The following is an 11,312-nucleotide window of genomic DNA, read 5'->3' on the forward strand; positions in this document are numbered from 1 at the left end:
GTTGTCCATAAGGAAAAGTGATTGGCTTTGAATGGATCAGAGGTTTTCAGCAGGTTTGTTAGACAAAGGTTGCTATATCCTAAGATAGTGAATAAGGTCACGAAGATCCATAAGCTCATGGACAGGCCCTCTTGTTGTATTTGTTAGGTGACAACCATTGTAAGAATATACACTGAACTGATCTGTCAGTCATTTGGTTATCTGCAACAGTGGAGACCAATTTGGGATGGAGGAGATAAGTGGGGCTGGAAGGATGTGTGGAGAGCGTGGAAAGACTGATTAGTCATGGGTCTGTTGTGATCAGCAAAGAATGACTCCAAGAAAGAACCCTAAAATGGTTAGACTTGATATTTAAAATATTTGAAGTAGGAATTGGGTTTTTAGATGGAAATAGTCTGCAAGATAAGATGTGAGGCCCAGACTAAGGAGAGCTTGGGAGAGAGGTACTAGAAGTGGCAGTCATCCATGTGCAGATGCTCATTGCAGTGGATTGCAAAGCTGCTTGAGTTGAGTTTAGTTCTCTGCCCTCCTCCTGTCCTCTGCTGTGCTGCCTTCTGTTTCCCAGGGACTGGAGCCTGGCTCAGTACTCAGTGAATGGAATTGTCTTCTGGGCCAGGGCTTTAGCTCTTGTTGTATTGTCCCGTGCTGTCATAAGCCTCATGTTTCTGTTGTGTTGGCTTGGGTTCTTGTCTTCAACTCTCTTCTCTCTGGGGGCCTCTGCACTCTCGCTTTGCTGTGCTGTAGAGTTATCCCAGATGCAGAACCAGCCCTCACTCTCACTCTTGTTCTGTTTTTTGGTGTAATGTCTAGCTTTATTTGCAGCTCCTTCAGCAGACTGCCTCCTCTGGGAACCTCAACACCCTGAGCAGCCTCCATCCAATGGGAGGTAAGTGTTTCACGGCTGTGGAGGAGCAGCAGCAACCAGGCCACCAGACCCAGCTAACGACAGTCTGAGAGTTTTGCACCGTTTGTACAGAAAACAAATTTTCCCACCTGTTCATAAACCTGACGTAAGATGAACATCCCACGTCTCAACTGCTTTGTCTCTGGAAGGTGGTTCTTTTAGTTGCTATGCAGGATAGCTCTGGGGTTGTCTGATCCCCACCCCTTTAAATCTCCGTTGAGGAGGAAAATGGAGAAGAGCTGTTAGCTCGAGTAGACTATCTGAGGCCATTTTGATAAGGAGGAAATTGCAGGAACTCTTTTTATTTCCCCAGTAAAGTGATTTTTCCAGTGACTCTTTGAAGCCTAAGAAGGCATCCATGCGAAATGGCCAGAAACTGCTAGAAACTAGGCAGTTAGTTTTTCTGTGTGTCTTATGCATGTTATCTCTTAGGTGAATTACCTTTTATTGCTGTTAATGCTGTTAACATACATGGAAAACTTGGGGCACCTGGGTGGCTCAGTGGGTTAAAGCCTCTGCCTTCGGCTCAGGTCACGATCCCAGCATCCTGGGATCGAGCCCCGCATCGGGCTTTCTGTTCAGCAGGGAGCCTGCTTCCCTCTCTCTCTCTCCTACCTCTCTGCCTACTTGTGATCTCTCTCTCTGTGTCAAATAAATTAAATAAAATCTTAAAAAAAAAAACATACATGGAAAACTTAATTGAAAGATACTTGAGTGATGACAAAATGGGGCTCCACAGACAAATTTGAAGGTGGGGCCATCAGACAAGTTAGTGGAGGTGGGGAATGAAGCGTTTCCAGAGTCCCTTGCTGCTATCCCTTCTGCGGTGGATAAAGGCTCAGCAAGTACATTTGAGAAAGGGGTAGTTAGTGTCGGGTGAACTGCATTTTGGTATTTGAAAATTTTTGATAGTGGTTCACTTTGTATCAGGTACTTGGAGTTTGCTGTGTTTTTGGAAATTTGCTAGATTATAAATCTGTGTTGTAGTTCAGTTTTTATTTTCGCTAACTCTCCCCTGAACCACCACCACCCATCTGCTTTTCCATCATCTGGCAAATGGTTTGCAACACAGTCAGTGCAGTTCAGATTCTTGCTCCTTTTAACTGTTGCTTGGAGGTTTTTCCCCTCAGTGTTTTTTTTCTGCTCCTTCTGATGAGTAATCTGTTCAAGGAGTGGTTTTTCTTTAGTCTTTCTCCTTACTGCTTTTCTCACATGCATCCTCCTCTGTTACAACCCACCTCGGTCACCTGGATCCTGCTGTGTTTTCTGCCTGTAAACCTCCACTGGAAGGAGCAAATCCCCTATGCAGTAGGAGTGAGGGGCTCAGATGCAGTTCTGTTCTGTGCCACAAGTTTTGTCGTTTGTTCTCTTGGTCACTTGGCTTCGTGGTGGACCGCAGTTCTTAACCCTCTCTTGGTTTCCTAATTGCCAGTCCCTGTTAGGAATATTCACTTGGGGTGGCATGCTGTTGGATTATATATCTCTTCTCTTGAGGAAATGATGTCAAGTTTCGTGAGGAGTTGAGTGATATCTGAATCTTTTTAGAGCCTTGTAGTGTTGCTTGTAAGGCTTATCGAGAATAGTTCCTCTTTGGGACCAGCCTTTACCAGTGTGTGCTGTCATTGCTGGAACAGATACAAGGAACCCGTATGTGCCGGCTTATCTCTTGCTTTGGATGTTGCAGGGTTAAATGCAATGCAGTTACAGAATCTGGCTGCTCTAGCCGCTGCAGCTAGTGCAGCTCAGAACACACCAAGTGGTACCAATGCTCTTACTACATCCAGCAGTCCCCTCAGCGTACTCACCAGTTCAGGTAAGTGTGTCATTAGAACTAGTATGCCCTTGTGTGCCTTGGGCAGAATCCCCAGAGAGGGTTCTGTCATTCTGGAGAGTAGTTAACATCTGTTTCCAAAGGGGTCAGACTGTGAACAATTAATTTTCAAATGTCATCTTCTGACTTAAGAGAAATCTCATAATTTTTAGTTTGTTACAACTGTCTTTGACTTTATATCCTACAGCGACAATTATTGGAGTCAGTAACTGAAAACCTCTTTACGAAGAGAATGCTTGAGTAGTATCAGTCTCGTGTTTTGGTTCCTGTTGACATGCGAAGCATGTGTTGGCTCGAGTTTTAACACCTGGCTTTCTGATCACAGGGTCCTCACCGAGCTCCAGCAGCAGCAGCTCTGTCAACCCCATCGCCTCCCTTGGAGCCCTGCAGACGTTAGCTGGAGCCACGGCAGGCCTCAATGTCAGCTCTTTGGCAGGTGAGGGACAGCCCCTGATGTGATCAGGCCGTTCATTGTGCAGGTAGCACCTTTAAACAACCCTGGTAGGTCACCATTAGACTGAATGGGGTGGCCTGGTAAAGTTAGAAATAATCATGAGATTTCAAGTTAGACCTGAGTTAAATCCCACCTCTCCCCCTTAGCTAACTGTAACATAATACCACCTTTCTAAGGTCATTTTTTCATCTGCGAAGTGGGAAGAGGACACTTTAAGGGTTGTTAAGTAAATGAGAACATAGGTAAAGTGCTGAGCACATGACTTAGTATGGTGTCAGGCATGTAGAATGTGTTTAAATAAATATTGCTGTTATTTTGACGATAGGGTTTACCCACATCTTGTCTGAGACCACACACGCCCCTTTTCAGCACCCAAACCTGGGATGCTTATTTTATCACATTCCAGCTCTAAGTGACAAAGTGACAGAAAAGTCAGAGAAAATGGAGCAAGTCAGGTGTAAGTGGTATCACTTCTTGCACAGGTTGGAAAAAGGTAAGAGGAAGAGCCCCATGTGGGTGTGGCATTTTTTAATGTTCCTGTGAGCAATAAGGCCTGATGAGTGTCCTCAGATCTGACCATTCAGATGGGTGGTCCTCCTCAAGGAGGAGCTGAGAGAGAGAGAAATGGAGAACTTTGGAGTTTGTTTTGGTGCCACTCAAGTCTTTCCCATATGTTAATCCTGCTCTTCCCACCACGAAGGGATGGCTGCTTTAAATGGTGGCCTGGGGAGCAGTGGCCTTTCCAACGGCACCGGGAGCACCATGGAGGCCCTCACGCAGGCCTACTCGGGGATCCAGCAATATGCTGCTGCAGCACTCCCCACTCTGTACAACCAGAACCTGTTGACACAGCAGAGTATTGGCGCTGCTGGAAGCCAGAAGGAAGGTGAGTAGAGCTGAGAGGCTACAGTTAGGGATGGGGAGGAGGGGGCAGGGGGGAGATGACTCCACCTACAACAGAGGTGAAGGCAGGGCAAAGGCCAGGAGGACCAGTCAGGCAGTCAGGCTGATGCTTTTCTTTGGCACTGTCAGACATAGACTCTGTAAGCTGTAAAGCTCTGTAAACTGTAGTCTCCTTTTGGAATGTTTTCTGGTTGTAGCTCAGATCAGAACCTCTGCCCTCCTGTGATCAGGCTGCAGGTTTTAGGTGAAGAAACGTACTGACCTTACTGTGTAATAGCATTTCACAGTCCTTTTTTATTTGTTAGGAAGTCGTCTTTGTGGATTACAGATCTGTCAGAGGGTATTTTCTGTCTAGGTGTCCCTTTTAAGCTCTTTTATTTGGCATTTTCCTCATTTTTTTATCTCCGTTTTTCCTAATTGAGGACAGGCTGAAGTTATGTGGCAGAAAGAGTTAATGGCCCACGTTGGTGAATTAGGAAATGTGTGCTTTGACATAAATGATACTAAGTGCAGGAGAGACTTTATAGACAGAAAGAGGCCTGACAGTGGTTCGCATGAATACACGGTCCTGCCAACACCTCTGTGCTCCTAGTTGACTGGATTTCTGTAGCCAGAGGCTGGCAAGGTTTAAGCACTAATGTGGGGGAAAGACACATATCCTCTCTTGCCATGCCAGCGAGGATTCCTGGGATAGTGCATCCTCACCTGCTCTGAGTCAAGATGCTTCTGTGCCCTAGGAAGTCATAGTGGGGGAACTGAAAAACTGTGGAGACAGACAGTAAAGCAGGAAGAGCATGGGGTGTACCACATGGTGCTCTGAAGACTGATGAATGGGAAAGAGGAATGGAGAGTGCCAGAGGCACAGCATTTTGTGTAGAATGGTCAGAGGCCTCTTACTTCACATCTAAGCAGAGTCCAGAGGAAGTAAGAAAACAAGCTATGCATGTATCTAGAGGAAGAAGAGTAATGGGGGCAGAGGAACACCAAGTGCAAAGGCCCTGAGGCAGCACTGTTCTGTATTGTGTTTGGCAACAGCAGGGAGGCCTGGTGGCTGCAAAATGGCAGGACTGCAGTTCAGTAAGTCTTCTTTGGTTAGAAAGTCATTGAGTAAAGTGGTTGGAAAAGGAAAGCATATTTTATTTTTGAGCTCAGTGTTAAACATGGGCACTTTTTAAAAATGTGATTTTTTTTTAATGAGGTGCACTTTACATATGGTAAAATTCACCCTTTTGGGAATATATAGCTCTGTGAGCTTTAATGAACATGTACAGTCATGTAGCCACATTTCGTAGATGGAGAATGTTTCCATCACTCCGAGAAATTCCATCATGTCCCTTTGTAGTCATTCCCTGCCCCCACCCCTGCGTTGCAGCTGCCAGTCTTTGCTCTTCCCGTAGTTTCTGGCACAGTTTTGAACCTGTTTTGTTTGTAATCTCTTTCTGCCCTTTTTCTCTGTGTCTGTATAAGCCTTTAGTCTCCAGTTTTATTGCACCACACACAAGTCTGCCTACTTAATTGTTCTTGCACTCACTCCTCCCACAAGGTTGAATTCTGATATCCCTCAGTGGGAAGTGATTGCTCTTCAGTTTCCTGTTTTGTATTTGGAGAATCTTTAGTTCTCCAAAAGATTCTGTTTGTTGGGATACAGACAGGTTTTGTTTTTTTTGTTTTTTAAGATTTATTTATTTGAGAGTGAGATGGAGAGAGAAAGAGGAAGAATTGGGGGAAGGGCAGAGGGAGGGAATCCTTAAGCAGACTCCCCATAGAGCCCGATGCGGGGCTCGATCCCAGGACCCAGGACCTGAGCTGAAATCAAGAGTTGGCTGCTTGACTGACCAAGCCACCCAGGGGTGCCAGGATATAGACAGTTTAACTCAGGTAGAAATGAGAAACAGTGGTACCAGGGTGGGGGCGGGTGGAGTGGGGGGTGAGCTTGACACTGATGCCTTTTCAATCGATGGGTATTTTGAAGGTCCAGAGGGAGCCAACCTGTTCATCTACCACCTGCCCCAGGAGTTTGGAGATCAGGACTTGCTGCAGATGTTTATGCCCTTTGGGAATGTCGTGTCTGCCAAGGTTTTCATAGACAAGCAGACAAACCTGAGCAAGTGTTTTGGTATGTTGGCTTCTTTACTGGTGTTGGGAGGGTTAAGTGTCATTACCACTGAGAATGAGAAGGGGCTGATAGCAGGAAGACCTGGGTTTACGTTTGGGTTACTGTTTAACTCAGCCTTGGGCAAGACATCATGACCTCTTGTTGAGCCTCAGTTTTTTTTTCATTTCTGTAGCAGGATGGTGGGTTTCTATCCACACTGTTGTTCCAGAGCTTAAAAAAAAAAAAAAAAGGTATGGAAATAGTTTGGTCCAAAAACTTAAAAGTGCCTTGTAGATGTCAAGTGGTATAGTCAGGAACCTAATCTTATCTCGTGTGATATAATTTCCGGACTTCTCATCCCTGCTGAAAAATTTGGACTATCAGACTATGCTCATAAGCTGTCTTCTGTGTAGGGAGGACTCAGAATCTCCTTGCTTCATCATGCCCCTCACCCAGGGTTCTGCTTGGACACACAGGTTTTGTAAGTTACGACAATCCTGTTTCGGCTCAAGCTGCCATCCAGTCCATGAACGGCTTTCAGATTGGCATGAAGCGGCTTAAAGTGCAGCTCAAACGTTCGAAGAATGACAGCAAGCCCTACTGAGCGTGCTCCCCTCTGAGACTGGAGTGAGAGGGTCTTCTGGTAAGTGGGGGAGGAGCACCCTTAATGATTCGAAGCCCTAAGGCTGTGTGTTGACAGCCCTGGACCCTGATCCCTGCCACTCTCGCAGGCACAGCTTGCCCTGAAGACTCGGCTACTGCCTTCTGTGGGAGTTTCGCTTCGTACAGAGGACGAGTTTGTGCTTTGGTTTCCAGTGTTTTACTTTGGAGTTTAGGTGCCATATCCTGAGTTTTTTTCTTTATTTAAAGTTTGCTGTGTTTGTAACCAGTGTGTGTTGAGAAGGACCAACATCAAACCGCCCTGGGGGAGGAGGGGGAATGGAGAAACATTAAAAAAGATCAGAGCTTTCCCCAAACTGCCCCGAGAGAGAGGACTGAGTGAAACCAAAAACTGACCCCAGAATCTACCTTAGTGCAAGAGTGGGTGAAATGAGAACTGGCACCCAAGAGCCTTCGGGGGTGGAAGCAGGGCTGCCTTTGGAGGTGAGGAGAGTTGACCCACACCCAGTGGCCCCGGGAGCTGGAGGCTGAAGCACTTCCCTTGCTGCCTGCTGAGTTCTTGCCACCTATTTTTCAGATTCTTGTGCAAGATTCCTGCTCCTCTTTCCCAAGAAGGGGATGACCGTTCTTTGGGAATGAAGGACCTGTTAAATTAGCCTGACATGCAGAAAGCAGGGGGACATCGCGCGCCACCGGCTTTGCCGGACGCCTGTTGGTGTCGGATCGGCTCTGCCCGGCTGGTGGCTGTTAGGAAGAAGAGAGTCCAGTCTCGTCTAGTCAGAGAGGGTGTTTTTAGTGTATTTCAACACCACACGGCCCGTTTCTAACAGGCCCTTTAAACAAGGCCTCTGGAGACGACACTGTCTGGTTTCCTTCCTTGTAGTTGACCACAGCAGAGTGTCACTTCCATCCCAAGGCAGTTTTCTCCTGAGGGTAAATCCAAGAAGGGCTTACGGTATGTAGCTGAAGGGGGCACCTCTCCTGAGCAGAGTGATCAGAAGCCATTGCGTTAGGGGAGGAGGAGGAGCCTGCTTCTTGGTGGACCTGAATCGGAAGGGCTCTTTAAGCCAGAGTGCTGCATTCCTCTGTGGCCAGCACTTAACTACTTAGAAGGATGAGAAATCTGCACTTGCTTCCTTCGTTGAGGGGTCCCAACTGTAGTACTCCCCCCAAGGCAGGCCTCTCTACTAACCACTGCAGCCCCTTCTGCTCTTGGGGACAGAGGAGACCGCAGGACATTTGCAGCCTCCAGATGGATTTCATGTTCATTTACCTCAGTATTACCATGTTCATTTTTGTCCTCGTGCTTACAGTTAGCTCCCTGCTGCCTCCCACAGGTCTTACTCCAGCTCTTACCTGTGACCCACACAGCCTCTGGGCCCTGCCTCTGCTCCAAGAAATGCTGTGGGGGTGGAGAGCCAGAAAGGACGTGCTGTTGGGAATGTGCACCTGGGCAGAGGTAGCCCTGTTGGGATCTGACTCTTAGCCAAGGCCGGGGACTGGGTCCTTGCAATCTTCAACCTCACAAACATCAGTCCTGACCCCTAGTAGAGATGAGACTAAAGGGGTTGGTTTGGTATTAAGTCAGATGGGGGGCTCTCTCCTTGTCATGCTGTCCATTTGGGTCACAGACAGGGATTAACCATCTTGCTGTTGTACAGGTAGTTTGGTGGTGTTGGATTATCCCATTGAAGCAGGGACAGCTGTTCCCTTCTCATAGTGATATCTTGGGTCTGTTGTCCTCTAAGAGACGTGAAACATACTTCTTAAGCTGAACCACGTAAACTTGAATTCCGCGCACTGGGAGAAATGTGTCCTGTGTTTCAAGGATAAAACTGTTCCAAAGGCTTCCAGGGTCATGATGGGATTTTTTAAATAAATGCAAAAAATAAAAATAAAAAAGAAAAAAGAAAAAAAGAAAAAAATGCTAGGTTGGGGAGGCGCTGTTCTGAATCCCAACCGGCTGGAACCAAGAATGTCGTTTCTATTTTTATAGAAGTTTTATACAGCTCCGGGGTGGAGAATATTTATTACCTAAATTATATCTCTGGAAAAGGCCAGGATTTTGTAGAATCCAGAATGTGATTGTTGTACACACAGGGTGCTGTGTATGATTGAAACTACTGACTCTCCGTGGCCCGTTTGCAGCCCAGCTAATAATCTGCCAGAGGGGAAGGAGTTAATGCTGTGAATTGGCAGAGGAGAGAGCTGTGCTCCCCAGGGTGCTGCCGGTGCTGCCATAACTGACCTTCTGTTCTGTCTTCCTCCTTGGCCATCGTGGGGTTTTCCAAAGCCCAGAATTCCACTCCCATCCCCCTCCTCCCCCATTCCACTATTATTTGTCCTGGGCTCTGGGATCTTATGAAACGGCTTTTCGAATAACATGAAAGGCAAAGGTGCAATCAGCCTGCCTTTGATAGCAAACCCAGAGGTTTCATACCTGTTTGTGGGGTTCTCTTTTCTAAAAGGAGTGTGTGCCACAGCAGGGCCCTGGGCTGCCGTAGTGGCCAACTGGTGAGACCAGGCACTTCTCTCTGTTCTCCTTTCCCCTGCCCCGTGAGTGAGCATAGTAGCACTGCCCTCGAGCACAGTTCTCTCCCCAGGCCAAAGATGGTTTGTGAAGAAGCTGCTGCCCTGCAAGTCTCCTGGTGTGGAAGGGTTCGGCTCGGAGAGTGGAGACTAGCAGTCAGGTCTTAAGCAATCCTTTCCTGTTGTGTGGGGGTTTCACTTACAGAAATGTGTTTTTTGCCTATAGTTTTGTTTCTTACTTGGGTTTCATCATGAAATTGATTTGCCTTGAATGCAGCCAGATACTGTCTCCTGGGTCCCACATGAGTGGCCAGGGCCTGCATGGAAGCTAAGAGCTTGGATTTCTGGAAACAAAAGGCCATCCCCATAGAACTGAGGAGAAATCCTGGCCCTCTCCCCTAGAGAGTTTCCCCCACCCCAGCCATTGTCTTCTACTTTCTCCTGGGTTTGAGGAGGGGAGAGCTTGGAGCTCTGCTCCACCAGAGACCTATCTTCTCCCCCTACGGACTTGTTTGGGCGCCTCAGGGGAAATCCAAGCCTTAGGTTCCCTTCTGTCTCTGGCAGTTGGATGTTTTCTTGGTGTCCTCCATGTCCTTTTTGACTTTTCCCTGTGTCCATTGTTAGCATGTGCAAAAGTTCCCTGTCATTCCCCAGCCCCCGCCCCGCCCGCCTCCTCATTTCAGGGCTGTACACAGTGAGTGTTCCTCTTCTCTCTCTCTCTCTCTGTTTGGATGTATTGCTCTGTGTAACTCAGTGGGTCTCCCTCTTTCTGGTTTGTTTTTTTTTCTAGATTCCTGCCGTTTGTTCATCGTTGTGCCTAAAGCATGTCGATGTGGCGTCAAGTACATCGTCCAAATCCCTGTCTCTTCAGCTTCTCTGATGCTTGAACTCTCACCTTTGACCTTGTGTTGACCTTTGATGCTGACGTGTATTTTTATTATGTTTGTTTCTTTCTTTGTTATTTCTTTTTTCTTTTCCTTTTTTTTTTCTTTTGTGCTGCCAAATTGGTTTTGCTAGAACGACTGCTGAAGGGGAAATATTTAAACTTGCATTTGAATATAAAAAAAAAATCTATTTTTCTAGAACTTCATAAGATAACCACTTGATTTTGTGATTCCAATTCTTTGTAACTGTCTTCAGAGCAGCCCTACTAGCACATACCGCGTGGTGTTTGTATTTCTGTGAACACACAGCCAGTCCGTTTCTAGGCTTTGTTTCTCTGTGTGCTTAGTTTTAAAGACAACTTTGAAGTAAACAATGAAATAAAAGATGTCACTAAAACCTTTGAGGCTCCTGAGCACATTTTGCTGATACAGTTTGTGGGGCTTGAGGAGACCGCATGTGTTCTTTTGTTTTTCTGAGTTCTCAACTGCAGAAAACACCTGAACCCCCTTTCCTTTTTGACCGCAGGCTGCAGTTTGGGCCCCAGCCAGCCCTTTTTCTTTTTCTTTTGTGGTTCTTCCCTGTAGTGACCCTGCAGGGAGCCTTCAAATCCCTCTGGCCCCTTCCAGCAGCCCCTCAGCCCCGCTGTGCCCACCTCCGTGCTTGTTCCTACAGTCTCCACAGCAAAATGTGATGCTTTGATTTTTTTTTGTTTTGTTTTTGTTTTTGTATGGTTTTTGTGTTTTTGTTTTTAATTTTTCCTTTCCTACTAAGATTATGCCCAGAAAAAAACAAGTTTTGCATGTTTCCTGCTGTTTTCTTTACACCTTCGTATATATCACCTTCACCTCTCTGTTTTCTATAGTTTGTGCAAAAACTGACCGATTTAAAAGGGTTTCAAAGAAGCTGTTTTAAATTGTTGTGGGGTTATTTTTTTCAAGATTGTATTGTTTTATTTTGAAGTGGCAACTTTCTCCTCTATTGCCCTTAGAGTGTTTGCCTGTGCACTTAGACTGTCACCTCGTGTGGCCTCCAGGCCTCAGCGGGGGGGCCCCCCAGGAGGCTGGCTGCTCTGCTCAGAGGTGGGTGGGAA

General features: G+C 46.6%; 1 protein-coding gene across 3 annotated transcripts in view; it reads left to right on the plus strand.

The window, feature by feature from the left end:
• Positions 1-10,963, plus strand: part of LOC111150287 (CUGBP Elav-like family member 1) — a 30,985-nt gene extending 20,022 nt beyond the window's left edge. For 2 of the 3 annotated variants that reach the window (XM_022507735.1, XM_022507738.1), the window contains 6 exons: positions 811-886; positions 2,589-2,717; positions 3,061-3,171; positions 3,890-4,075; positions 6,065-6,208; positions 6,664-10,963. In XM_022507735.1, the coding sequence (XP_022363443.1) occupies positions 811-886; positions 2,589-2,717; positions 3,061-3,171; positions 3,890-4,075; positions 6,065-6,208; positions 6,664-6,791 (774 nt within the window). In that variant the 3' untranslated portion in view covers positions 6,792-10,963. The remainder of the gene's footprint in view (positions 1-810; positions 887-2,588; positions 2,718-3,060; positions 3,172-3,889; positions 4,076-6,064; positions 6,209-6,663) is intronic. The other variant, XM_022507736.1, reaches the window with a different exon arrangement.
• The last annotated feature ends 349 nt before the right edge of the window (positions 10,964-11,312 follow it).

This window comes from Enhydra lutris, unplaced genomic scaffold (assembly GCF_002288905.1).
Source record: "Enhydra lutris kenyoni isolate GAN:26980312 unplaced genomic scaffold, ASM228890v2 scaffoldscaffold22, whole genome shotgun sequence".
Taxonomy (NCBI): Eukaryota; Metazoa; Chordata; class Mammalia; order Carnivora; family Mustelidae; genus Enhydra; species Enhydra lutris.